This window comes from Scyliorhinus canicula, chromosome 13 (assembly GCF_902713615.1).
Source record: "Scyliorhinus canicula chromosome 13, sScyCan1.1, whole genome shotgun sequence".
Classification (NCBI taxonomy): domain Eukaryota; kingdom Metazoa; phylum Chordata; class Chondrichthyes; order Carcharhiniformes; family Scyliorhinidae; genus Scyliorhinus; species Scyliorhinus canicula.
Genome location: NC_052158.1, coordinates 119,959,473 through 119,986,820, shown reverse-complemented (window position 1 = coordinate 119,986,820; position 27,348 = coordinate 119,959,473). Strand labels below are relative to the sequence as shown.

The 27,348-nt window shown below is 41.4% G+C and overlaps 1 protein-coding gene across 11 annotated transcripts in view; it reads left to right on the top strand.

Annotated features, from left to right (window-relative positions):
* The window catches only part of eif4g1a (eukaryotic translation initiation factor 4 gamma, 1a), a 149,568-nt gene that overhangs the window by 37,623 nt on the left and 84,597 nt on the right, over positions 1 to 27,348 (top strand). For 10 of the 11 annotated variants that reach the window (XM_038815991.1, XM_038816001.1, XM_038815994.1 and 7 more), the window contains 3 exons: positions 9,700 to 9,879; positions 11,736 to 11,829; positions 23,804 to 23,919. In XM_038815991.1, the coding sequence (XP_038671919.1) occupies positions 9,700 to 9,879; positions 11,736 to 11,829; positions 23,804 to 23,919 (390 nt within the window). Of the gene's footprint in view, positions 1 to 9,699; positions 9,880 to 11,735; positions 11,830 to 13,378; positions 13,475 to 23,803; positions 23,920 to 27,348 lie in introns of those variants that run through there. The other variant, XM_038815999.1, reaches the window with a different exon arrangement.

The following is a 27,348-nucleotide window of genomic DNA, read 5'->3' as shown; positions in this document are numbered from 1 at the left end:
AAAGGATGTGAGGCAACCCGCCTCTACTATTGTCCCATGAAGTGCGTTCCAGATCATTACCATCATTTGGGTAAAAATGTTTTTCCTCAAATACATCTTGCCTTGAACCTGTGTCCTCTTAACCGACCCTTCAACTAAGGGGAACAGCTCTCCCCTATCCACGCCCTTCATAATCTTGTACACCTCTATCAGGTTGCCCCTCGATCAGGTTGCCCCTCGGTCTTCTCTGCGCTGTCGAAAATAACCCAAGCCTATCCAACCCCTCTTCATATCATAAATGTTCCATCCCAGGGAACATCCTGGTGAAACGCTCTGCACCAACTCCAGTGCAATCGCATCCTTCCTATAATGTGGCGACCCGAACTGCACACAGTACTCCAGCTGTGGCCTCATCAGTGTTCTATATAACTCCAACATGACATCCTTGCTTTTGTAATCTATGCCACAATTGATAAAGGAAAATGTACCAAATGCCCTTTTTTCCACCCTATTAACCTGCCCGTCTGCCTTCAGAGATATATTTACAAACACGCCAAGGTCTCCTTGTTCCTCAGGACTTCCTAGTGTGGTGCCATTCATTGAATATTTCCTTCCAAAGTGTAACACCTCACATTTCTCAGGATTAAATGCCATCTGCCCCTTTTATGTGCCCACTAGACCATCCTGTCTATATATTCCTGCAACTCAAAACTTTCAGTCTCGCTGTTAACCACCTGGCCCATCTTTGTGTCATCCGCAAACTTAATAATCCTACCCCTGCATAGTCATCCAAGTCATTTATATAAATGACAAATAATAGGGGACCCAGCACAGATCCCTGTGGTACTCCACTGGCATCCAGTCACTAAAGTAGCCTTCTGTCATCACCATCTGTTTCCTACAGCTCAGCCAGCTTTTGAATCCACCTTATCAACATGGGAACATAGGCCAGCACGGTCTCCACCGTGGGAGCATAGGGCAGCGCGGTACCAACCTTGGGAACGTAGGGCAGCACGGGAGCATTGTGGGTAGTACGGCTGCTACACAGCTCCAGGGTCCCAGGTTCAATTTCCAGCTTGGGTCACTGCCAGCACGGAGTCTGCACGTTCTCCCCGTGTCTGTGTGGGTTTCCGCCGGGTGCTCCGGTTTCCTCCCACAGTCCAAAGATGTGCGGTTAGGTGGATTGGCATGCTAAATTGCCCTTGGTGTCCAAAAAGGTTAGGTGGGGTTACTGGTTTAGGGTGGAGGCGTGGGCATGGGTGGTGTGCTTTTTCCAAGGGACAGTGTAGACTCGATGGGCCGAATGACCTGCACTGTAAATTGTGATTCTGTGAAGTTCCCCTGTACCCTGAAATGTCAAGTAACAAATTTTGTTCGAAATAAATTTAAGCATTCCACTATTTCAGAGGATTTGAGTATTCCATGTTCTATTTGTGGCATTGAGTCTTAGTATATTTGTGATGAACAAGTCTCATAGGGAATGCAGTCTTAGGAATATTTTGATACCCAGTAGCTGTGGAATAAATATTAACTGATGCATGCTAACTTGGCAGTATGAATATGGTAACTTGAAGCAAACTTGCACTGAAAGTTCATATCATGCTGCATGTTAATTGTAGTGAAGTAATAACTTTTGAGTTATGCTGATCAATTCTAAAAACGCTTCCGTTTTAACCCAAAAGTTTATCAACACTCACTATCCGGTTTATGATGGTCCTCTCATGCTGTTGGTGTGCGTTGTGTGTTGGTTGGTATCTCTGGAAGCCAAAAGTAATTTTTTAAGAAACGTTTCAGTTGCAAATTCTGGTTTTAGCTTCTTTCAATTTTCACTTGATCCCTTGACATTTGGTAGTGATAAATATATTTATGTTGAACAGTATGAGCGAATGGTTGATCAAGGTTTTGAAAGCGCCCAGTCTTGGACCAGAAAAATAATTATTGCTTGGAACCTTGTAGTATTCGTATTACATCTAAACGTTTGATTAATGAAAATATTTCTTCATCCAATACCAAATCTCTTAGGACAGAAATAGTAAAATGTTTTCGAGCTTTTACCCAGCGCTCAATGTTTTAAAATCCTTTGGTTTTTTTTCACCCCTGCCCCAGGTGTTCATTCTTTGGGATATGGTTTCATTTGGAAATTATAACAAACTGCCTACTTCGCATACTTCAGAAACATCCAGGTTCTGTAATAACTGCAATTGAAGCGATTTGCTGTTACCTGGAAGGCTGTCTCTAAGTTGCTTGTATATTTGTGTTCGTCAGTGATGTCACTCAATTATTTTGAGTTCCTGCATGGAAAATTGAGGCTCGCTAATAATAGCACGTATAACCTAGTGGAGAAGATTTTTTATAAGTCTCTAAGGCTTCTGTATTTTACCAAGCGTTTCTGGCTAAAGTCAACAAGGCAGTAGGAAGTTGTTGAAAATAAATCAGTTCGGACATTGCTTTGCACAGTTTTATTTACAATAATTGAGTGCATGCATCGCGTGCAACTAGTTGGGCGGCACAGTGGTTAGCACCACTGCCTCACAGCGTTGAGGACATAGGAACATAGGAATTAGGAACAGAACTAGGCAATTCAGCCCTTTGAGCCTGCTCCGTCATTCAATCAGATCATGGCTGATCTCTCTTCCTGGTCTGAAAGCCACCTCCCTACCTGCTTCCCATAATCCCTTAATCCAATTTTTAATCGGAAATATATCTATCTCCCTCTTGAAACCACTTAATGATTTCGACTCCACCGCACTGGGGCAGGGAGTTTCACAAATTCGCCACCCTCTGCGAGATGTAATGCCTCCTCATCTCAGTTTTAATTAGATTGAACTTGACACCTCTACAACCTATATCTGTGACCTCTTGATCTAGATTGCCCCACAAGGGGAACATTTGGTCTACATTTACTTTATCAATCCCTTTTACGACATGGGTTTGGCGCAGTGGTTAGCACTGGGGCTGCGGTGCTGAGGACCCGGGTTCGAATCCCGGCCCTGGGTCACTGTCCATGTGGAGTTTGCACATTCTCCCCGTGTCCGCTTCAACCCAAAGATGTACAGGTTGGGTGGATTGGTTATAGAACATAGAACAGTACAGCACAGAACAGGCCCTTCGGCCCTCAATGTTGTGCCGAGCCATGATCACCCTACTCAAACCCACGTATCCACCCTATACCCGTAACCCCAACAACCCCCCCTTAACCTTACTTTTATTAGGACACTACGGGCAATTTAGCATGGCCAATCCACCTAACCCACACATCTTTGGACTGTGGGAGGAAACCGGAGCACCCGGAGGAAACCCACGCACACAGGGGGAGGACGTGCAGACTCCACACAGACAGTGACCCAGCCGGGAATCGAACCTGGGACCCTGGAGCTGTGAAGCATTTATGCTAACCACCATGCTACCCTGCTGCCCGATGCTAAATTGCCCCTTACATGCAGTCTGTTTGGCCAAACCAATGCAAAATAGCAAAGATTTCCAAAAGCAAATTTAGTTTTGGTGATCTTTTTGTGTTAAAGTTCAAAATGCTGCGCTAAAAGCTGACCCTGCCAAAAAAACCTGGCCTCTCTTGCACTCGAATCACCATTGTGAATTTATTTTTTCAAGTATATGTATTGAAGTTTTACATTTAACAAATGTGCAACAAAACTACAGGAATTATGTAGCTCAGCAAGAAAAAAAAGTCTCGACATGCATGGATTCAGAGGGGGAAACAGGAGAACAGCAATATAGCTGGTTCTATACAATAATTAGACTCAACTTGACACCTCTACACACCACCAGGGAGAAAAGGATAAGACCATGAAAACATGGTAAAATGGTGCACACCTTCCCTCCTGGTGATTGCTTGCAACAGCCATGAGTTCAGGATTACATCTTCACACCATGTTCTGGTGCACATCACCTGCACTCCAGCACCAGAGGTATCAATGCCACACCGCAACCTCATCCACTGGAGAACAGTCCAGTGTATCCCTGCAGGAACCAATCATGAATTCTTTATATCCACCATAACAAGGGAAAAATACAAAGAAAATAAGTGAAAACCCCGTTCTGAAAGGATTATACGTATCACAGTACGCAACATAACCCGAAACTTAGGCACAGAACAGAAGAATCATCATTTCACATTTATACAGAGAGGGCAAGCAGCTATAGATTCCCATATGGTCAGTGCTTCCCAACAACCTAATTGGAACGGTTTTTTAAAAAAATGGAGAAATACCAGCAGCAGAAGGTCATAGGATAAAAGAGGACGAGGACCCAGCTAAAGGTCCATATTCCTCCAGCGCACAGCCACCACCTAATTTGTGAAGACGTGCACAGGATACCAACATAGAACAGGTCTCTGCTCGGCACCATACCCTCATGCACAAAGGAGTCTGTCAACCAAGGATATTCAAACGCATCAAAAGAAAAACTAAGCCTGTCAGCACATTCCTAATAACTAAGAAGGAATGTCCCAAGCATAAGGGGTGTCTAAAATGCGCACACTCCTCATAACTGCAAAGATTACAGCACATAAAAAAAAAAGCAGGAGCAAGACTTCAACTACATATAACATGACTCAAAATGGTTTTTGCTAAAACAATAACCGATGACCCGTGCCCTAATGCTCACACCCTGCCCACCCTTGCCAGGGGAAAAGGCCACAAGATATCAACAGCATAATCACAAGGAAGAAAAGTCCATGATGATATCTATATCACTTGTAAAGACCAAAACGATGACAGGATTATCAAACAACCATCCGAATCTCAAAATTCCATCCAACCATTTACCTTCTCGTGCCATGCCAACGTCTAACTGGCTGCGCTCTGTGTCAAGATTGCTAAAGTGTGGCAGTTCATTTTCAAATTCAATTGGGAGCTCACCTGCAACTCGCAAGTGGCTGGGCCGTAGAATGTTCCTTGCCTGGCCTCCACTCTCTTGAAACATCATGTGGCAGCATTTCTGTGAACTGAAGGCATGCTGCTACCAGGGAAATGGCTCTATCTAATACCAGGAATCTCTTCCACGCTTTCAACTATTTTCCCAAGGGTACTTGCAGTTCATCAAAGTGAGCACCAAAGACCTGCACCACAGAGCCGTGATAATCATCTAAAACATAATTTGCAATGGCAGCCACCATCCCGGTGCAAACAGCACCACCAAGGTGTGGGCTCGAACACCAGCAAAACTACCAACAAGCTGCATCCTACCCCAGCCATCTCCAACCACTTCAATCAAATGAGGATTGGTTATTCTCTGAACCATTGTGAATTTCTGATGCTTGTGCCTGTGGGCCTTCAAGGAAGATCTTGGAAATAGAACAAAGAAAAACTACAGCACAGGAACAGGTCCTTTAGCCCTCCAAGCCTGCGTCGATCCAGATCCTCTATCTAAAACTGTCCCCTATTTTCTAAGGATCTGCATCCCTCTGCTCCCTGCCCATTCATGTATCTGTCTAGATACATCTTAAATGACGCTATTGTGCCCACCTCTACTACCTCTGCCGGCAATGCATTCCAGGCACCCACCACCCTCTGCGTAAAGAACTTTCCATGCATATCTCCCTTAAACTTTTCCCCTCTCACCTTGAACTCGTGACCCCTAGTAATACCTCTCATCATTTTGTAGACCTCAATGAGGTTCCCCCCTCGACCTCCGTCTTTCTAATAAAAATAATCCTAATCTACTCCACCTCTCTTCCTAGCTAGCGCCCTCCATACCAGGCAACATCCTGGTGAACTTCCTCTGCACCCTCTCTAAAGCATCCACATCCTTTTGGTAATGTGGCGACCAGAACTATATACAGTATTCCAAATGTGGCTGAACCAAAGTCTTATACAACTGTAACGTGACCTGCCAACTCTATTACTCAATACCCCTTCTGATGTAGGAAAGCATGCCGTATGCCTTCTTGACCACTCTTATCGACCTGCGCAACCACCTTCAGGGTACAATGGACCTGAACACCCAGATCTCTCTTTACATCAATTTTCCCCAGGGCTTTTTCATTTACCGTATAGTTTGCTCTTGAATTGGATCTTCCAAAATGAATCACCTCGCATTTGCCGGGATTGAACTCCTGCCATTTCTCCGGACAACTCCAATCTATCTATAGTCTGCTGTATTCTCTGACGGTCCCCTTCACTATTTGCTACTCCACCAATCTTGGTGTCATCTCCAGATCATTTATGTATATCACAAACAACAATGGTCCCAGCACGGATCCCTGTGGAACACCACTGGTCACAGTTCTCTATTTTGAGAAACTCCCTTCCACTACTACTCTTGTCTTCTGTTGCCCAGCCAATTCTTTATCCATCTAGCTAGTGCACCCTGAGACTTCACTTTCTCCATCAGCCTACCATGGGGAACCTTAACAAATGCCTTACTGAAGTCCATGTATATGACATCTACAGCCCTTTCCTCATCAATTAACTTTGTCACTTCCTCAAATAATTCTATTAAGTTGGGAAGACATGACCTTCCCTGCACAAAACCATGTTGCCTATCACTGATAAGCCCATTTTCTTCCAAATGGGAATAGATCCTATCCCTCGGTATCTTCTCCAGCAGCTTCCCTACCACTGACGTCATGCTCACCGGTCTATAATTATCTAGATTATCCCTGCTACCCTTCTTAAACAAAGGGACAACATTAGCAATTCTCCAGTCCTCCGGTACCTCACCCGTGTTCAAGGATGCTGCAAAGATATCTGTTAAGGCCCCAGCTATTTCCCCTCTCACTTCCCTCAGTAACCTGGGATAGATCCCATCCGGACCTGGGGACTTGTCCACCTTAATGCCTTTTAGAATACCCAACACATCCTCCCTCCTTATGCTGACTTGACCTAGAGTAATCAAACGTCTATCCCTAACCTCAACATCCGCCATGTCCCTCTCCTCGGTGAATACCGATGCAAAGTACTCGTTAAGAATCTCACCCATTTTCTCTGACTCCACACATAACTTTCCTCCTTTGTCCTTGAGTGGGCCAACCCTTTCTCTAGTTACCCTCTTGCTCCTTATATATAAATAAAAGACTTTGGGATTTTCCGTAATCCTGTTTGCTAAAGATATTTCATGACCCCTTTTAGCCCTCTTGATTCCTCGTTTCAGATTGGTCCTACATTCCCGATATTCTCCCAAAGCTTCGTCTGTCTTCAGTCGCCTAGACCTTATGAATGCTTCCTTTTTCCTCTTGGCTAGTCTCACAATTTCACCTGTCATTCATGGTTCCCTAATCTTGCCATTTCTATCCCTCATTTTCACAGGGACATGACTGTCCTGCACTCTAATCAACCTCTCTTTAAAAGACTCGCACATCAAATGTGGATTTGCCTTCAAACAGTTGGTCCCAATCCACATTCCCCAGCTCCTGCCAAATTTTGGTATAGTTGGCCTTCCCCCAATTTAGTGCTCTTCCTTTAGGACCACACTCGTCTCTGTCCATGAGCATTCTAAAACTTACCGAATTGTGATCACTATTCTCAAAGTAATCCCCGACTGAATCTTTAACCACCTGGCCGGGCTCATTCCCCAACACCAGGTCCACTATGGCCCCTTCGCGAGTTGGACTATTTATACTGCTCTAGAAAACCCTCCTGGATGCTCCTTACAAATTCTGCCCCATCTAGACCTCTGACACTAAGTGTATCCCAGTCAATGTTGGGAAAATGGGCTGGTTTAGCACAATGGGCTAAATTGCTGGCTTTTAAAGCAGACCAAGGCAGGCCAGCAGCACGGTTCAATTCCTGCACCAGCCTTCCCGAACTGGCACTGGAATGTGGCTTTTTACAGTAACTTCATTGAAGCCTACTTGTGACAATAAGCGATTTTCATTTCATATCACCACCACTCTGTTGCTCCTACATCTTTCCATAATCTATTTACATATTTGTACCTCTATCTCATGCTCGCTGTTGGGAGGTCTGTAGTACAGCCCCAACATTGTTACTGCACCCTTCCTATTTCTGAGCTCTGCCCATATCGCCTCACTGCTCGAATCCTCCATAGTGCCCTCCTTCAGCACAGCTGTGATATCTTCTCTGACCAATAATGCAACTCCTCCACCCCTTTTACCTCCCTCTCTATCCTGCCTGAAGCATCGATATCCTGGGATATTTAGTTGCCAATCATGCCCTTCCCTGAACCAAGTCTCAGTAATAGCAGTAACATCATACCCCCCCGGGTACTAATCCAAGCCCCAAGTTCATCTGCCTTACCTACTACACTTGCATTAAAACAAATGCACCTCAGACCACCAGTCCCTTTGCGTTCATCATCTGCTCCCTGCCTACTCTTCCCCTTAGTCACGCTGACTTCATGATCTAGTTCCTTGCAGGCTTTAGTTACTACCTCCTACTGTCCACTAACCACCTCATTTGGTTCCCATCACCCTGCCACATTAGTTTAAATCCTCCCCAGCAGTGTTAGCAAAAGCACCCTCAAGGACATTGGTTCCAGACTGGCCCAGGTGTAGACGGTCCAAGTAGTCCCACCTCCCCCAGAACCAGTCCCAATGTCCCAAAAATCTGAACCCCTTCCTCCTGCACCATCTCGAGCCACGCATTCATCCTGCCTATTGTTTCATTTCTACTCTGACTACCATGTGGCACTGGTAGCATCCTGAGATTACTACCTCTGAGGTCTGACTTTTTAACTTGGCTCCTAACTCCCTAAATTCTGCTTGTAGGACGTTATCACGTTTTTTACCTACATCATTGTTACCTATATGCACCACGACAACTGGCTGTTCACCTTCCCCCTTCAGAATGTTCTGCAGCCGATCTGAGACATCCCTGACCCGTGCACCTGGGAGGCAACATACCATTCGGGAGTCTCGTTTTCGACCACAGAACTGCCTCTCTACTCCCCTTACAATTGAATCCCCTACGACTATAGCCCTTCCACTCTTTTTTCCCCGCTCTTCTGTACAGCAGAGCCAACCACGGTGCCATGAACCTGGCTACTGCTTCTTTGAAAGCATGTTTCTTTTTTAACAAAGGAAGCAATTACCACTTAAAATGTTATAGAGTTTGTTTTGCATTTACTAAAACTGATCACTGTCCACCAATGTAACCAGTGGATGCTTTAAAAAAAATATTATGCTCAGCTGGTGGACTAGACTGATTAGAAGTGATTATTGTTTTTTTGGGGGTGGGCTACAGCACATTTTCAGCTGTATTTAACAATGCACCAGGTTATCACTCTTAAATGTATTGGAATATTTTTAATGCAAATTTTTTTTAAAATTCACAAATACACTCTGCACTGATTTGTGATAAATTTTACATTCAGTGATGTGGAAATGAAGTTGAGTGGAACTTGAGCATTGAAAATTAGTACCGTTTTGACCCCAGTCACCAATTTGAACCAACGTGGAAACTCAAGGCCCTTGACACCAAACGCATTTGATTCCATGAAGTTTGTCAGAACTGTTTTCTATTTCACTGATTTATGTAACTGACATGAGTATTCTTTGACATCTTAGCATTTTCAGACCTGCATTTAGCTTATTCTTACAGTTAAAATTATTGTAAAATGTGTAAATTGTATTCAAATAATTTTGCCTAGTGGCAGATTTATAGGATTGCAAAAAGAAAAATGGCAGATGGCTAAAATAATTGATTTAATGTTGAACATTTCTGACGTTGGGTCTGATGTTCATACTGCATGATGTACTTTGTAGCTTATGATTATATTATGGTTTTCTTTTCTTCTCTGTAGCAATACTACCCCAACAGAGCCCAGCAACAGAATAGTGCTTCCAGGGTTCAGAGTAGTGCAACAACTCGACCCGTGGCCTCTGCTACCCATGTCTACCCACCTGGCTCACAGACTATTATGATGATGACACAACAGATACCAACATATCAGTCATCAGGACCATACTATGTTCCAAGCCAGGCAAGAACCGTTTGTATATGAGCTTTGTTAATTTTCTTATTTACTTTCATATGCTAATTATTTTCTGAAACATTTTTTAAACTGCCAAGCTCTTGGTGTAGTATTGAAAATCCATACTTGCAACATATGACATTTTGAATCCTCTGTTAATACAACCTTCCATGAATTTATTTTGTTGGAGCAAGAACTGCATTCATTTATAATCTTGGGCAGTAACCTTTTTGAAGGTAAAAGTCCAGTTGGAGGCCAATTAATCCATTGTCTGGATGTTCGTTTCCATCAACTGGAACAATCCAAACTAATCGGAGTAATGGGCTGTCCAAAACTGCAGTGTGATCTACTATGATTGTTCTTGATGCTTTTTCAATATTTTCCTCCAGTTTAATGACGTTGGGAGAAAGCAATTAATTTCCTAGTGAATCATTATAAATAACTCTTGCTAACTGTATCGCTTTGCTTGTACCAATCCTGTATTGCTCTATCAGTTTGTTTCTGTGATTTGCCAATAATGAACATTGTTATCACTTTATTCTTTAACTAATTCTTAAATTTGATCTCTTCCGTTCTACAATTTTCTAACTCCATAAACCTATCTGCTCCAATGAATGCAGTGATTTTATTTTTAAGTCAATGTACAGGCTGCAGTTAAGTTCTTTACGACCTTGTCAGAAAAAAACATTACAACAGCATATCCCTTTCATCGTTGAATTGTAAGTTTTAAAATAAAAATCTAAAAATAAATATGCTAACTTTCTACGTAACCTCTGCTTGCTGTCTCTCCTTCACTGCTCGGTGAACCTCCTGCTCTTCACTCATCCCAGTCCCAGACCGTCCCCCCTCTCTGGCTTGCATCCGTGACATTCTTGTTTCTGATCCTCTGATTTGTGGCCTCTGCTACCCCCTGATTTTCCCTCTTGCTGCGGACCCTTCCTCTGACTCTGCTTACCTCTCCGCAACCCTCACCTGTGAGTGAGTGTTGTGGAGATGAGGCTTCAGGTTGCAGGAGATTTGCCATAAACTGGAGGGTCAGTAGTGAGGGGGAAGGTCAGGGAGTGGGAGGGGCCACTCCAAATTGTGCTGATCATGAAGCCTTGTGTCAGATCCAGCATGAAATGACTTTAAAAGAAACCTCACACTGAAACCTGATTCGGGTCCCATTTACTAATGCCTGTTAAAGTGGAACAACTTAAACCAGGGGAACTTCAAAATGGAGACATGCTGTATTCCTCAATGTACAAAACACAACATTCTCACTTTTTATGCCTTCTCTGCCTGCAATCCATCCAGTACGTTGTGTGCTTACAATTTGAATTCTATCCCATTTAAGGATCTGGCATTTGTACATTATCATTGCTTCTCTTGACCATTGTATAGTCTGCTGTGTTCTTCATCACAGTTTCCCCTGCCTTAACAGCAAGATCTTTTTCTTCCTATGTTAAGATAATTTTAGTAAATGTAGAATGACATCACAATACTGATCCTCAGTATCCTCCCCAGACTACGTTGGGTAATATTTACAAATGATGGGAAATGACTATTCCAGCCATGCTGCCAATTTATATAGAATATCACAGAAATCAGCTGATTCATGAACTTCAATGAAATGTCAGTGAGTTAACTAGTATGAACATGGTACATTATTCACTGGCTTTTCGGATCTTTTTCCACACCTTCTAGTCATTTAAAATTTGATATTTGCTCAGCGTAGTATAGTTTCCTCCTGTACAAGTCATTCTGTAATGGAATCAGATATATTCTGTTGCAAACTTGGTCATTGGCAGTTGTAGAAGTTGATCTTCTGGGATAAGCTTTTATAGCTGAAAGTTAATGTGAAATTTATTGTTTTTCTTTCTCAGTTTCGTTCTTCATTTGTACAACCAACTCAGCAGTATCCTGTTCCACCTGGAACCGGATTTTATTCAAACCCGAATCCTGGGGATTACCCTTATGGTAAGATTGCAACACTGAATTGGGAATTAAAGTAATTGTCCGGGTGTGCTGCTCACTGGATTTTGTTGACGTTGTTTGAAATTGAAATAAAAGATTGGGACTAAGTATGGTGACTTCACCTGTCAGTTACAAATTGCTATTTTGGAGACCAATTGATGCAGTGTAATTTTGAAATTCTTTTATGGGGTGTGGGCACCGCAGCTGGGCCAGCATTTATTGCTCATCCTTGAGCTGTGATAGCATTCAAGAGTCAACCACATTGCTGAGGATCTAGTCACTTTAGTGTATGTTTAGCCAGTTAATTCTTTTCCTAATGGATAGGAGTTCCTCTCCTAAAACTGCCAATAATTCAACTCAAACTAGCATAGTGCTCTGGGGACCACAGACGTCTAGTGTAGTCAGAATTTCTGATTGAGACATGTTTTGGTGAATTGTTTAATATTGCAGGTGGAGGTAATTCATCCCATTGACTCTTTTTCCAAGAGAAATCCACTTAATCCCAGTCCTCTCTTTCTCCATGTGCATGCAAGTTCTTTCTCCTTCAAGCATTTATCTAATTCCCTTTTTAAGGTCTATTGAATGCATCCACCATCCTATTGGGAAGTGCATTGCAAATCATAACCATCGGTTGCATTAAAAAAAATCTGTTTCTTTTACTACTTCCCATAAACTGTGACCTCATTATTAACTCTTCAGCCGTTGGAAACCATTTCTATGTTTACTCTTCAACTCTCTATCAATCTGCTCTGCTTCAAGGGGAAAACTCCAGTTTATCCAGGCTGTCCATGGAACAACCCCATCACTGCAACCATTATCGTAAATTTATTTTGTATGTTCTCAAAAGCCAAAAAGTGCTTTGATTTGCATTAGTTGAGTCAGTATCCAATGTGAATTCAGTGCTGGGCCCCAAGTTATTTGTGTTTCACCAGGAAAAACTAAATTCCATTTTGCGTCACTGTACTCAAATTAGTTCTTCAGTCGTGTGATATTGTCACTTTCTGTGCTTTAAACATCAAGTACTGTATAAGGAACCAGTCTGCAAATGACCCATTGATATTCCTTGGCCCTATCCTTGGATTCTACTGCATTACTGTGGGCTCTTTACACCTTTTTGAATTGAAACTTTTGTACCATAGCCCAGTGCTGGATTTAGATTACTCGAACTCCACATCAGAGAGAGGATACTTTTGTTAGAGTTCATTTTGTGATCTTGTCCCGGAGTTGGAACAATATATTATGTGAGGGATCAGCAACTTGTACATCTGCAATAAATAAGTCTAGCCCAGTGTCTATTGAGGGGGATTGCAATCTTGATGCACAAATTAGCTTATTGGCTTTTTTGCCTTGCTTCTAGTAAGTGCAGTAAAGGTGTTTTCAGATGCTTTGCTTAATATATGGTTCAATGCCAGATAACAGTTAGTGTCATGTGGTTTGTCATAATGGTGTAACTGTTTTGCAAAGGTAAAGATGTATCAGACAGGACATGAAAATTAGGATTGCTGTTTTGGCAAATGCCTACAATTGTATTAAATAGAAAATTTATGTAAAAGCAAAAATCTATAGGTTGGGTAGAGAAAAGTGATGTACTGGTGTACTGCGCCATGGAATGACAAGAGCATAGATTTGTGTTCAATTTCATAACATGGTGAGTTCCTCCTTTTATTATCAGGATGATGTACTGAGCAGAAGTTAAATACTGAAGTTAAATTCCAAGGCTTTTTCAAACCAGTTTGATATTTTTCTGGCCTCAGTGTTAGTTGCGCCATCTAATTTATTTATGAGTAACTAATTTCCATATTGTGCCATTTAAGTATCATGGAATATACAAGTTAGTAGTGACATGATTTGCTTTAATAAAGAGCTAACATGGCAATATAAGCTTAGAATTTTTACGAGCATTGCTGGCATGACGGACACTGGGATTCCTTATTTTGTAGTTTTAAGTGAAAATGAGACAAGTGGTGTAATCAGCTGAAAATACTGGAAATACTCAGAAAATCTTGGCAGCATCTGTGGCGAGAGAAAGGATCAACATTTCAGTTCTTGAAATGTTCTGTTTCTTTTTCAGCAGATGCTGTCTGACCTGAGTATTTGCAACATTCTCTGATTAGATATCCAGCATCCGCTGTATTTTGCGTTCGCACAATTCTCAGTTTATGTTAAGTACAGTGCTCATACACCAGCTAAGGACCTTTTGCAACAAATAATAAATGTATCCCTTTATGGACTAATCTAGATAATGAATGGTTAAGGAAGGAATTAGCTGTTTACAATACTGTAAGTGAATTTATTAACGATTTGTTCTGGCTAGCTATGCTCTGCATACCTACCATTCTCTTGGAAATGCTGTATAAGTTGGGTGTTTCAATTTGGATCGGCAAATCAAAGTTACCTTCCCAAATATAGTAATTATTTTGGTATTGTATACTTTAAATTGCTTGTTTTTAGTTGCAACAAATATTTTATTTAAAACAACTCATCTTTATATTACGTCTTGTAATTAAAACCAATGGTCAAGATTTTCCGGCTGTTTACACAGGCGGAATGTTCTGGTCCTGTCAACGACGCACCCCCACTGCATGTTTCCCGGCGACACAGGGTGGATTCAATGCAAAATCCCGTCGACCGGAAGATCCCACCAACGGTTGGCTGCCTCTCATCACCGAGAAACATGTTGTGGGGAGAGCAGAGAACCTTGCCCAATAGTTTAACGTTATTTTTGTTGATGCTGGCCTTAGTTAATGAGAACCACTCTTTAATAAACTGGGTGCATGTGATCAATTCATTGTGATTGATTTTAAATGGGCTGCATGCTCAATTTTGGTGTCTCCAAATTGCTTTGAATTTTGTCTGCCCAAATGCTTTGGGGTTCTTGAATTAGTTCAGAATGTAAATGGCAAGCAGAAACCTGCAAATGGAATGTCAGGTAAAACCTTTGGATCGGGGCCTTCACAGCATGCTAGTTTAACGGGTACTGTGGAGTTTGTACATATTTTTAGATGTATGTAGTTTTCAATTGTAGCAAATAAACATTGGTCTGGGAGTATTCCCATAGATAAAAGTCCTCATTCCACCCATGTTCCATAACCAGATATTATTAGCTTATTTTCAAGAATGCGCAAGTATTCTAATGCCATGCACCTATTTTAAAACTTTAAATAAAACATTACTTTTTGTTCATCTGTACAACATTGCAAGGGGATAAAGAACTATTTGTTGCTCATAACATATTAAAAACCGCCTGATTTGAGGGATAAGCCCTTTATTTGCCTTGGAAGCTCTTAAAAGGAATGGGGGCACTGCATAGTAAGAGGAGGAAAATGAGCTATTTGTATAATGCAATGTAAGAATGACTGTTTGGAATGAATTAGGGAAGCAAAACTGCATGTTAATGAGAAAGATGGTTCCAGCAGTGGTAACCCAGAGATGTTATATAAACTGCGATAAACAAAATTTACTTTTGGGTGCTAATTGTCATTTCTGGTAATATAACACCTTGTGACAGTTGAATGTAATGGATTATGTAATGGTTTATATTCTTCAAACTGTGCTTGGTTATTGAATCAGTTGGCCAAGCACAGAGCTTTGGAACAAATATGCGGACATCTTGCAAATGATGGAAATCCCAGGGCTCTGCAAGTTGTTTTGGCCAGCAAGGTATTGTTTTCTAATAAAACAATGATATAGTTGCTACCTATTTGTTTGAGCGAGTCCTGGAAATAATTGACCATTAAGGTTATTGGACTTTGAAATGAAAAGCAATTTGTTTAAAGCTAATTTACAGTTCTTAATTGTTTCAGAACAGTGTTCCATGGGGTGAACGCAGGAAGAATTTTTGGACTTTTGCAATTTAAATGCTTTGTACTGGCCTCTAGTAAGCAGGTTCTAGTTGATGCACTGCAAAACAGATGGGTAACTGCCTAAATGTCAGTCGTGAAAATAATGAATTAAGGTGGAAATATTTGTTCTCTGCAGCTCATTCTTTGAATAGAAGGCAGGAGTTTGATTTTACCAGATCTTACTTCCCCTTATTAGTCGAGCAGAAGCTTTTTGTGGTGCAGACTATGGTTGAGAAGAAAGCTGATTTTCTTGGATATTGGTACATCTAACTTAACTCATTAATGGGTGTGTATAGGCTGAACTGATGGACAAAAAGTATGATCCGAGTCACGTGATCACATGGCAGCAGCAAGGGTGCATCTTTGGTTCTGTGCCTTGGAGCGAGAGGAAAGTGTAGCTCAAGACCCTTCTGGTTGCTATCTATCTACCTACCAACCCTTGCAGAAAGGTGTTGTGGAGAAAGTGGACAAGATGGGTTATGATTGTCAAAATTCAAAAAGCCTTTCATTTGCTATGATGGTTCACTTAGCAGGAATGTCAAATTGAATGAATGCCAGAAAGTGGCCTGTCTGTACGGTCGCCCAAGTGAATCTTTTAATGGATAGGAGAGAAAGAAAATAAGCATGTTTGAAATGCAAAAATGCTGGAAGAGAAAAAAGAGCTCATGTTGCAGGTCTGTGACTTTTCAGCAAAACTGAGAAAAGTTAAAAATGTAATAGGTTTTTGGCAATTGAGAATTGCGGGGGTGGGGGGAGGGATAGACTTTAACAGGGTTAGAGGGGTAGGTAAGGTTAGATAAAAGATTTCTTGGTGCAAACAAAAGTGAGAAGTGAAGAAACAAATGTGGCAAGAGCAAGTATGGATGGCAGGATAACTGCTTGTCAAAGGTATGGGAAATGAGAGCAGCGAGATTAAAACCAAACCAGCGCAAAAAAGAAATGGGGCAGAGATTATAATATAAAATTGTTGAACTCCATGGACTCCAGCTGTAAGATGAGGTACTATGCTTGAGCTTGCATTGAGCTTTCCTGGAACATATTTGGGTCAAGGACAGAATGGGAGAACGGTGCCAAGTCCTTGAAAGTTTGGGATCACGTTTGTGGGCTGCAAGATGTATTCTGCATAGTAGTCAAATAGTTTGTAATTGGCCTCACCAATGTGGAAAACATGTTATTGAGCAGTGAATGCAGAATATTAAATTGCAAGTACAAATAAATCACCAGTTCACTTGGAAGGAGTATTTGAGCCTTCCAACGGTGAGATGGCAGGACGCAAAAGGAAAGGTGTTGCATCTCCTGTGCTTGCACGAAATGGTGCCTGAGGAAAGGAAATGCTGGAGGATTGGACCATGCTTTCATGATGGGAACAATAGAACAAAGAACAATGCAGCACAGGACCTATGCCCTCCAAGCCTGCACCAGTCATGATACCAATGATCCTTTGGAATGTTGGAAGGGAGGGTCATATTTGTACAGTGGTGGTAGAATGGCAGAGGATGATCTGGTAACCATGGATAATAATGTCAAGCGGAACCCTGCTGTGGATCTGAGAGGTGGGAGAAGCGTTGAGAGAAATATTTAATGAAATCGAATGGACATGGTTGACATGTGACCTTGGCAGTGGGTGGGGAATCATCGGTTAGGGAAACAAGACCCATTGGAAGTGCTAGGAAAGGTAGCATTGTTATTGTCACAAGTCGGCTTACATTACACTACAATGAAGTTACTGTGAAAATCCCCTAGTCGCCACACTCTGGTGCCTGTTCGGGTACGTTGAGGGAGAATTCAGAATGTCCAATTCACCTAACAAGCACGACTTTTGGGAGGAAACCAGAGCAGCCGGAGGAAACCCACGCAGACACGGAGAACATGCAGACTTGCACAGACAAGTGCCCCAAGCCAGAAATCGAACCTAGGACCCTGGCGCTGTGAAGCAACAGTGCTAACCACTGTGCTACATTGCCACCCATATGTGATGGAGAGTTAGAAATTGGGGAAATGGAATAAGTGGCTGCCGAGTCTGATGAAGTCTGGGTATCTGCGAGTGTTGTGGACTTCAGTGACTTGGTAACTAGCTAATCCTAATCAATGGGGGCGGAGAAATCGAGGAAGGAAAGAGTTTGAGTTTTTCAGTTTCGGGTCAAAGCAGAAAATGGTTGGGCCTCCGTTCAAGGAAGAAGCAGAACACTCAGACGATTCAGTTGAAGGTTTGGGTTGTACAGAGATTGAATGTCCATTGTGGAAAGGGACGGGTTTAGACGAGGAAATTGATGGAAGGCATTGGAAGAATCATCAATTTAGATTGGAAAAGACTGGACGATGGAAGAAAAAATACAGTTTTGATGGGAAGCAATCAGGTCAAGTGGGGGCAGGAACAGGCTGAACTGATGTGACTACCAGGGCAGTCCTGTTTGTGGATTTTCATAAGCAGGTCAAAGTGCTTCACAATACCAAGGTTGAGGTACTGCGAAATTCAAGGCTGTGGAGGGGAGGTACTGAGGCTTGGTGACAGTCTTAGCAGTCAGTGACATTTTGTGGAAATTATTGATGTTCAGTAGTGGGATCATGGATTGGGGAGGTATCAGTGTTGTTGTTCAGCCTCTGCTAGGTCGAAGTAGACATACTATGCTGAAATGTGTGCAGCTTGCTGTTAGAATGTGATTTCATGTGTTGAGATGCTGACCTGTTTGATTGTGTGATGAATTTCCTGGTTTTTGTTTGGGGATGCAAAATACTCTGCAAGGAAGGTTCAACTAGGATTTCTCTTCCCCTCTTAGAATGAGAAAAGCAAGAAAACCTAGGCCACACCTCATTTCCAGGTGTATTCTTGATGGTTTTTGCAAGCAAAACAATTGTCATTTGGAATTTGAGCAAAAATAAAATACCAGCAGCGATTGTGACCAAGTATTCTGAAAACCTGTGTCAAAATGATTGAAATCAGAATTTTTGTAAATGGAAATTATGATGCAATCATGTAAAATAATGTTGCCCCTTGTTCCGTAAAATTTGTGGGCAGCACGGTAGCACAAGTGGATAACACTGGCTTCACAACGTCAGGGTCTCTGGTTCGATTCCCTGTTGGGTCACTGTCTGTGCGGAGTCTGCACGTTCTCCATGTCTGCGTGGGTTTCCTCCGGGTGCTCCGGTTTCCTCCCTCAGTCCAAAGACGTGCAGGTTAAGTGGATTGGCCTTGATAGATTGCCCTTACTGACAAAAAAGGTTAGGAGGATTTATTGTGTTACAGGGATTGGGTAGAAGTGAGGGCCTAAGTGGGTCGGTGCAGACTAGATGGGCCGAATGGCCTCCTTCTGCACTATGTTCTAAAATAGCTGAAATTTCAGGTTTTGCAGATGATAAATTGCAACATCATTTTAAAAAACCAAAGCTTTTTGAATTGCCTTAAATGGAGTAATTTATCCTTGTGACTCTTGAAATTTTATATGAAATGTGTTCTTCTTGCCAGACAGCTTTTTATCTTTCTCATTTGGAGCATTTGTCAGTGTGCAGGGTCAGCAAACAATTGCTTTTAAAATCCTATTTAGCAGAAGTGCAGTTAGTTTTTACACTAATGTTGCGCACAACCTACTGACTTTTTCCCCCTTGCCCTGTATGTTGTCTTTGTGCGATTAATGCACTGCTGGACATTGTAGTTAAATTTTAACGGTGTTTTTGAAGTGATTTAGACTCTCTACTCTAAACAAATACTTTCCACATTGATAACTAATGAATCTTAAGTGCACCTGTTTGAGCAGTGAATACTTTTTCAGCGAGTGTTGATGCAAAAGTAGTTGGTCTGAAATGGGTCTTCTGTTGAATTTGTTTTTATTTCTTGACTATTCATGCTGTTGATGTATCTATATATAGCCTGTGCTTTTGGAGTCAACATTGCAGTCATCTGAGTACAAGATCTCAACGTGTTTTAACAACTGCTAGACAGTATTAAAAACAAAAGTTAAGTGAAAGGGAAAATAATTGAGCTGTACATTTTATGCAAGGTAGGTTAATGAATTGATGATTTTATGTTTTAAAAAAAAAACGTTTTGACTTTTTGCTCGAGCGGTATCCTTGTATTTGAGTGCACGTTTTACAAGGTACTGTTTTTCCAAGCAGAAGGACAAAATATTTCATTTGAAATATTTGCTTTTTAATGTTTTGTATTAAGGTGGTTTGCAAGTGCCAGTAATAAATTCTACATGAATACAGCTGATTTGTAATGAGGTTTCGGCTTGTGTAGGTTTTATGAGGTATAAGCTACCTTCATGCTTTTAACTTGTTTGCGCTTCGCACTCCCGCTAATGATTTCTTGTTCAAATTTATTTTTATGGTATCTGCAATTGCTTTGCTATGGCTAGTTCAGGTTCTGTAACTGCGTTTGTTATAAAATTTGAAATGTGCTTTGGCTTCACATTTTGTCCTATTTAATGGACAAACTGAGTACAGGCATTCTAAGTTTGTGCTTCCGATATTGGTTTCCAGATTTAAACATGCAAATGCCATTCCTACGAAACTCATCTCCAAACGCCGTGGCCTTGGCCTCGGCTCCTCCCTCTGCGACTGGATCCTGAACTTTCTAACCCACAGGCCACAACCAGTAAGGATAGGCAGCAACACCTCCACGATCATCCTCAACACCAGTGCCCCACAAGGCTGTGTCCTCAGCCCCCTACTATACTCCTTGTACACTTATTACTGTGTGGCCAAATTCCCCTCCCAACTCTATTTTCAAATTTGCTGATGACACCACAGTAGTGGGTCGAGTTTCAACCAATGAATAGACAGCGTAAGGAATGAGATAGAGAATCTGGTGAACTGGTGCGATGACAAAAATCTCTCCCTCAATATCAACAAAACAAAGGAGATTGTCATCGACTTCAGGAAGCGTAGTGGAGAACATGCCCCTGTCTACATCAATGGGAACGAAGTAGAAAGGGTCGAGAGCTTCAAGTTTTTAGGTGTCCAGATCACCAACAACCTGTCTTGGTCCCCCCATGCTGACGCTATAGTTAAGAAAGCCCCCAACGACTTTCTCTGAAGACTAAGGAGATTTGAGATGTCACCTACGACTCTCACCAACTTCTACAGATGCACCATAGAAAGCATTCTTTCTGGTCGTATCACAGCCTGGTGTGGATCCTGCTCTGCCCAAGACCGCAGGAAATTACAAAAGGTTGTGAATGTAGCCCAATCCCATCACGCAAACCTGCCTCCCATCCATTGACTCTATCTGTAATTCCCGCTGTCTCGGAAAGGCAGCCAGCATAATTAGGACCCCATGCACCCCGGACATACTCTCTTCCACCTTCTTCCGTCAGGGAAAAGGTACCAAAGTTTGAGGTCACGGACCAACCGACTCGAGAACAGCTTCTTCCCTACTGTCATCAGACTTTTGAATGGACCTACCTCGTATTAAGTTGATCTTTTCTCTACAGCTTGCTATATCTAGCAAGAAACAATATTTTTCACTATACCAATGCATGTGACAATAATAAATCAAATCAAAACCATTTTACTTATGACTTCAAATATCTGCCAAACCTAATTCAGGCACAATGTTGTAATTTTGTTTGAATTTTATGAATAACTTTTTAAAATTAAGGTACCCAATTATTTTTTTGTTCCAATTAAGGGGCAATTTATTGTGGCCAATCCACCTAACCTGCATATCTTTGGGTTGTAGGGGTGAAACCCACGCAGACACGGAGAATGTGCAAACTCCACACGGACAGTAACCCAGGGCCGGGATTCGAACTCTGGTCCTCAGTGCTGTAGTCCCAATGCTAGCCACTGCACCAAGTGCCACCCTTTTTATGAATAACGTGACATTAATTTCTGATGTAAAAACTGTTCAATTTGACATTTGCCTGAACTATTGCATTGGAGCAGGCATCCATGGACTCTTAGTATCTTATTCATGCATAGGTAGCATTGTCTTGGTATTTATGACTCGTGTATACATTTATGCATCACTAGATTTTTACGCTTTATATGAGATTATTGAACTTCTAAATCAGTGTACATTTCCACAGATATAAAAGGGGTTGAATGAGGTTGTCATCACGGCTGGGATAATTGCATTTCATATTAAGAAGTGGGGTTTCGTAGAAAATAGGAGCAGGAGTAGGCCTTTTAGCCTGCTCTGTCATTTAATATGATCAAGGCTGCCGTTTCCGCCACTACCTCCATGCTCTCCATACTGTGTGATGCCATTATAGTCTAGAAAGCTATCTACTTTCATCTTAAATATATTCAGTGACTTGTTTCCACAGCCTTCTGTTCACTAGCCTTTTAAGTGAAGAAGATCCCCTGATTTCAGTCCTAAATGGTCCATCCCATGTCCTGAGACTTTGACCCCTTGTTCTAGGTCTCTCTCTCTCTCTCTTCTTCCCCCCCCCCCCCCCCCCCCCCCCCCCCCCCAAAGCCAGTATGCTTACATCCAGTCTCTCCAGCCCCATCAGAATTTTATATGTTTCAATTAGATCCCTCTCATTCTTCTAAATTCTAGTGATTGCAGGTTCGGTTGACTCAAATCTCTCCTTGTATGGCAATAAAATCATTCTGGTGAACCTTTGCTGCAATCTCTTTATGGCAATGATATAATTTCTTCAGTAAGGAGTTCAAAACTTCACAATGTTCCAGGTGTGGTTTCACCAAGGCGCTGTACAGCTGCAGTCAGACATCCCTGCTGCTGGATTTACTTTTGCAATGAAGGCTACCATTCCATTTGCCTTCCTACCTGCATGCTTGCTTTCAGTAACTGGCGAACCAGCTCACCCGATATCCCAATCTATAACCATCCTGTGTGTGTGTTGTATGTGATCGCCTGCCACTCGAAAAAGACCCATTTATTCTTACTCTGTTTCCTGTCTTTTATGTGGGACTTTACCAAAATACACCACATCTGCTGGTTCACCTTTATCTAATTTACTAGGCACATCCATTTGGAAAAATGAGTTGGCTTATTCACGAGCACTAGGAACTAAATTCTACTGTACTGCAAAATGGTGAAGTATTTGTGCTTGTGTTTAAAAATGCTCATCATTTGGAGGTTGATTCATACTATTTTATTCATGTGCAACATGCTTTTTGATATAAAGATCAAAATTAGGCCATCGTGGAATTAGTAAATAGTTGGGGAGAGATGGCTTAGTTACGCTATTCACGAAGTATCCAACTACAGATCTCCATAGTCTGTGAAGTGTTAATTGATCAGCCACTGAGTGTACTTGAGACTTGGCTTCCAGAATTAGGATGATGAAAATGGTCATGTTTTCTCTGTCCTGATCACCCTTTAGTTGTCTGGCTGGTATTGGTAGAATCTCTGTATTAAGAAATTGATGGAATAATGTGCTATTGATGGTCACGTGCAAGTGATTAATTGCCACTGGAAGTGCTGGAAGTTGCCAAGTAATTGTGGGTGATGGATGCAATCAATTGGATGAGACCAGAAAGGTAATTGTGCCTATATTAGCACATTATTAATACAGGTAGAGGAATTTAGCATCAAAATACAGGAGGTAATATGGAGGAAACTTGTCTGAAATGCAACATTTTCAAAGCTTCAAATTTCCTATGTACCCATTGCTTATGTCCTGTGGATAATATTCAAAATATGTTGCCAACTGCAAACTGGTTGTCTAATAATTCCTGAAGTATTTCCTTGGACTTGTAATTAATAGTGAGTGAATTAGGGCAACTTGTTCTCTCGTGATTGGGCTCGAGTCCAACGCCAGGACGTTTTTGCCCCTGCAACTATTTCCGGTGGGTATGAAGATATGCTTTTTTAAAAAAAAAAAAAATTACCTTCCAGTAATGTGTGTTGAAAGAAAAGAAGACGAATGAGATTGGATTCTATTTGATTTTGGAGGAGGTGAGAGTAAGAATTTGGGAAAGTTTGTTTTTAAAAAGTTGAGACATTTGGGAAACGGACCAAATTGTGGTAATACAAATATAACATAAACTTGGTCAGAGGAGTAGAGAGAATAACTTGTATTGCTTTCATTTGGTTATTTGTGTAAAGTTTTAAAAAGAATTACAATGTGTGATGAAGTAGCTGTTTTTAAAAGCAACCATCGGAGGTTAACCTTGCAACTGGCAGGCAATGTGCCCTTAAAATTGTTGAAACTTTGTCTCTTCAGGAACGTATTATCCAGCAACACAAGGAGTGCAACAGTATTCTGCACCAGTGGCACCTGCCACTGTTATGATAAATCCAACACAGCCACAAATGCCTCCAAAAAGAGAACGTAAGCAGGTAGGTCTGCTGCTAAATCACCATTCTTTTGGTAGGTTGTTATTAGATAACTAAATCTGATGCACTGGTGTTGAATTATTCTCAAAAGCTTAGATGTTTGTAATGAAAATTAGCCTCTTTTGGTACATTTCTAAATGAACTACTGTTATACGCAAAGACGATGGATACTGGGGTTGTTTGATTACTCCAGTATTTTGTCCTATAAAACAATGTACAATACCAATTTTGTTTTGACTTCCTGTGTCTTACTACTTAAAGGCACTTAATTTCTTAAGTCCAGAAAAGCCCTTCAAGCAAACAGTTGACACAGCAGTATTGTGACCAAAAGTGTTAATTAGTTTTTAAAAATTTAATCTTTGATGTGGTAATTCACTTTTGAAATCAAATAATAGTCGTTTCTAGCTTAACTACTAGCAGCTCTACTCACTCGGAAATAACTTTATATAGTATTTCTCATGTCCTCAAGAATTCCCAAAGACCTGAAGTACCATCACTAACCCAAGCAAAGATGGTGGCAAATTTGTACACCGTTTCATGATAATTCAGTTTATGGCCCAGAATCAATTGGAACAGGGCATCTTATGGCAATGCCAAAGGTTGGATTTTTGCTTCATCCTTTTATTCTTCGCACCTCAATTTGTTCAATACAACTTAATAGTATGGTAGTGTCACTGGGATGTCTGGGACCTCTTGAACATTGGAACCAATAGTTTGTCTCTAACCAATTTGGAGATTGAAAAAAAGGAACACCAGAGAAGAAAATGGGGTGTATTAGTCACCGAGAAAGATGGAGGAAAAGGAAAGGCAAAGAAAAGTAGGAAATTACTTCGATGAAAAAACACCTAGGAGCAATTTACTATCTGCAGGGATGAAACTATCAATTATTTCTGGGCTGGAGGCATTATGCAGCAACATTGCAAGAACAAGATCTACATCATTTAAAAATCTGCAACGGGTTTAGTTGAATAGTGCAAATACAGCAACTCTTTAAGTCATGGTTGGATTGACGGTGAGCCCGTCTCTTTGCAAGATTAACAGGGAAGCAGGAACAAAATGTTGAACAATTTTTGACTATTTACAGCTCTCCGTATTTCTCTTCGCTGCTACAAATTTATTTTTCTTTCTTGCACCAACAGTGGCATGCAAATATATTTCTCAGCAGATTTTGGGCTAATGTGTTTTCTGGTTCTGAATTTTGTTCGGCTCTGCTGCCTGTCAACTAGTGCCATGAAATGTTTTTCATCTGCTTATGAAGACAAAACGGGATTTCAGCTCAACATCTCATCTGAAAGATGACGCCTCTGCTCGTGCAGTACTCACTCCTTTAAGTCAGTGCAGTGTCAGGGAAACAAAAGGTAGTTAGAAGGGATTTGTATTGATAAATATTCAAAATAAGGTATAGTTTGAAGTGGGTTCAATGTTTCTGTGCCCGGAACAGTAAAACCTGTAGTTAGATACATGCTGGACAAGTGTTTGAATAATGTGGGCATTGGTTTTAATTACGATTCTTTTGTGCCGAGAGAAGGCTAGGGCATGAAGGCTAAATAAATGAGCAGTGACTGTTCGGCAACTGGGACCTTGTAAGGTAGAGAAGTGTCTAAGTTTTAGTTTACCGGTAGCTAATTTTTGGGCAGTTACAGTATTCAATTTGTGGGTAGTTGGAGATGAAGAGGAATGGCAGCTCTCAGCTCTGCAAGATCCTGTTGGCATAGGACGCTAGAGAGGGAAATTCCCTAGGATTTGCTCGGAAAAAAGCCTTCCACGGAGTAATGGTTAAGAAAACAAGTGCAGAGATCTGAAGAGCAGCTCGTTAACAAAGCTAGAAATTTAAGGAAAATATCCCTGAGGTTAAAGGTACTATAACCAAGAACTATTGGTAAAGACAGACCGAGTTGAGAAGAAGGCAAAGGTGCCAGAAAGATTTTTGAAGTGTTGTGAGATCTTATTGCAGTCTATGGAACACAAGTTAAGTTAGCATGGAAATTGGTGGCTGGATTTCTGAGTTGTGCAAAACCAGTGATGAGAAAGGAAACCTAAAAGAGCTGGTGTAAAGTCCTGGACCAGATTCGTTATTAAAAGTAGAGTGGAAGCTTGGGTTAAAGGTGCAAATTTGCAAAACCTGGAATGGATTTTGAATTGAAAACCATTAAGGGAAAGCATTATTATGAGAGAAGGTTTTAAAGCGTGATTTTGGGAGTGAAGTTTGGAAACTTGTGATTGTCAACTGGGGGATTCTGAGAAGAAACCCACAGGCATTTAATTTGGGTTCAGAGTGGAGTGTGTGTATTTGACCACAGCCAAACTGTGTGCTTAAAGGGGACTTTGTGTTAACGGTACCGTTGTAGTTTAAGATGCATTTTGCAATTCGTGTGAATCTTAAAACAGATAAGGGAGGAGTAGAGGCCTATTGAATCACCCGTCTTTTCATGTTAAACATGTTTTTCTCTTAGAAATAGTGAGCGGATCTCCACAATTATTTTTTTTTTTAAAGTTCAGTCTTTTGAGCCAGGGTTCTATTGTGGCATCTTCCTGTCCAGTTATAACATCAAGCGGGATTGTAATAGCAATACAGTGTATCAGTGTAGACCATTCCCAATTCCTGCAGTGGGGCTTGAAACCATGATTTTGATTCCTCTAATTCCGCTTCCACTTGGGAAAGCTTTTAATACTCCAGATGAGTTATTTAATGTTGCAGGAAGCAGAAACCATTTATGCCTTTTATTGTTTCGGTATGAATCTGAATTTGCATTTCAATATTAACATTTTGTCTATTAGTGGCAGTAACCTATTTGCTTGCATATGAACAGCAGGAGTAGGCCATTTGGCCTTTCAAGCCTTCTGCCCTTTGGTAAGATTGTGGCTGATCTGATTGTGGATAGCTGAACAATTTTTCAGAGTATTGGATAAACATTGTTATAGCTGTACTAGAACAGCCTAGCGAGGGACACAGCTAGTTCTGGAGCACAGGTCTTCAGCACTACCGGCGGGATGCTGTCCGGGCTTACAACTTCTAACTTTTCCTGTATGTCAAAGAAGGTGAGGAGGTTGATGAGTGAGGGAAGTAAAATATCTCAAAAATAGCTAAGAATCTGTTGGCTGAATAATACTTGACCAGTTTCTACTTGCTGGGTTTATCTTTACTACCTTTTTTGAACAGTGGTGTAAAATTTACAATTTTCCAGTCTCTTGGCACCACCCTGTATCTAAAAAGGATTGGAAGCTTCTGGCTAATTTTGAAATCCCCCACCTACAGTTTCCACGCTTGATTCTCTGTCTTTCCTCTGATGCATCCAACCGTCCTTGGTGAAACACAAACTTTTTATTACAGCCAACCTTTCTAATACTCCTGCTCTGTTAATGTTTAGCTCATCGTGTATCTCAATTATCTCCCCTTTCGTTGATTTTGGAAGCATCTTCACCCGTGGTAAG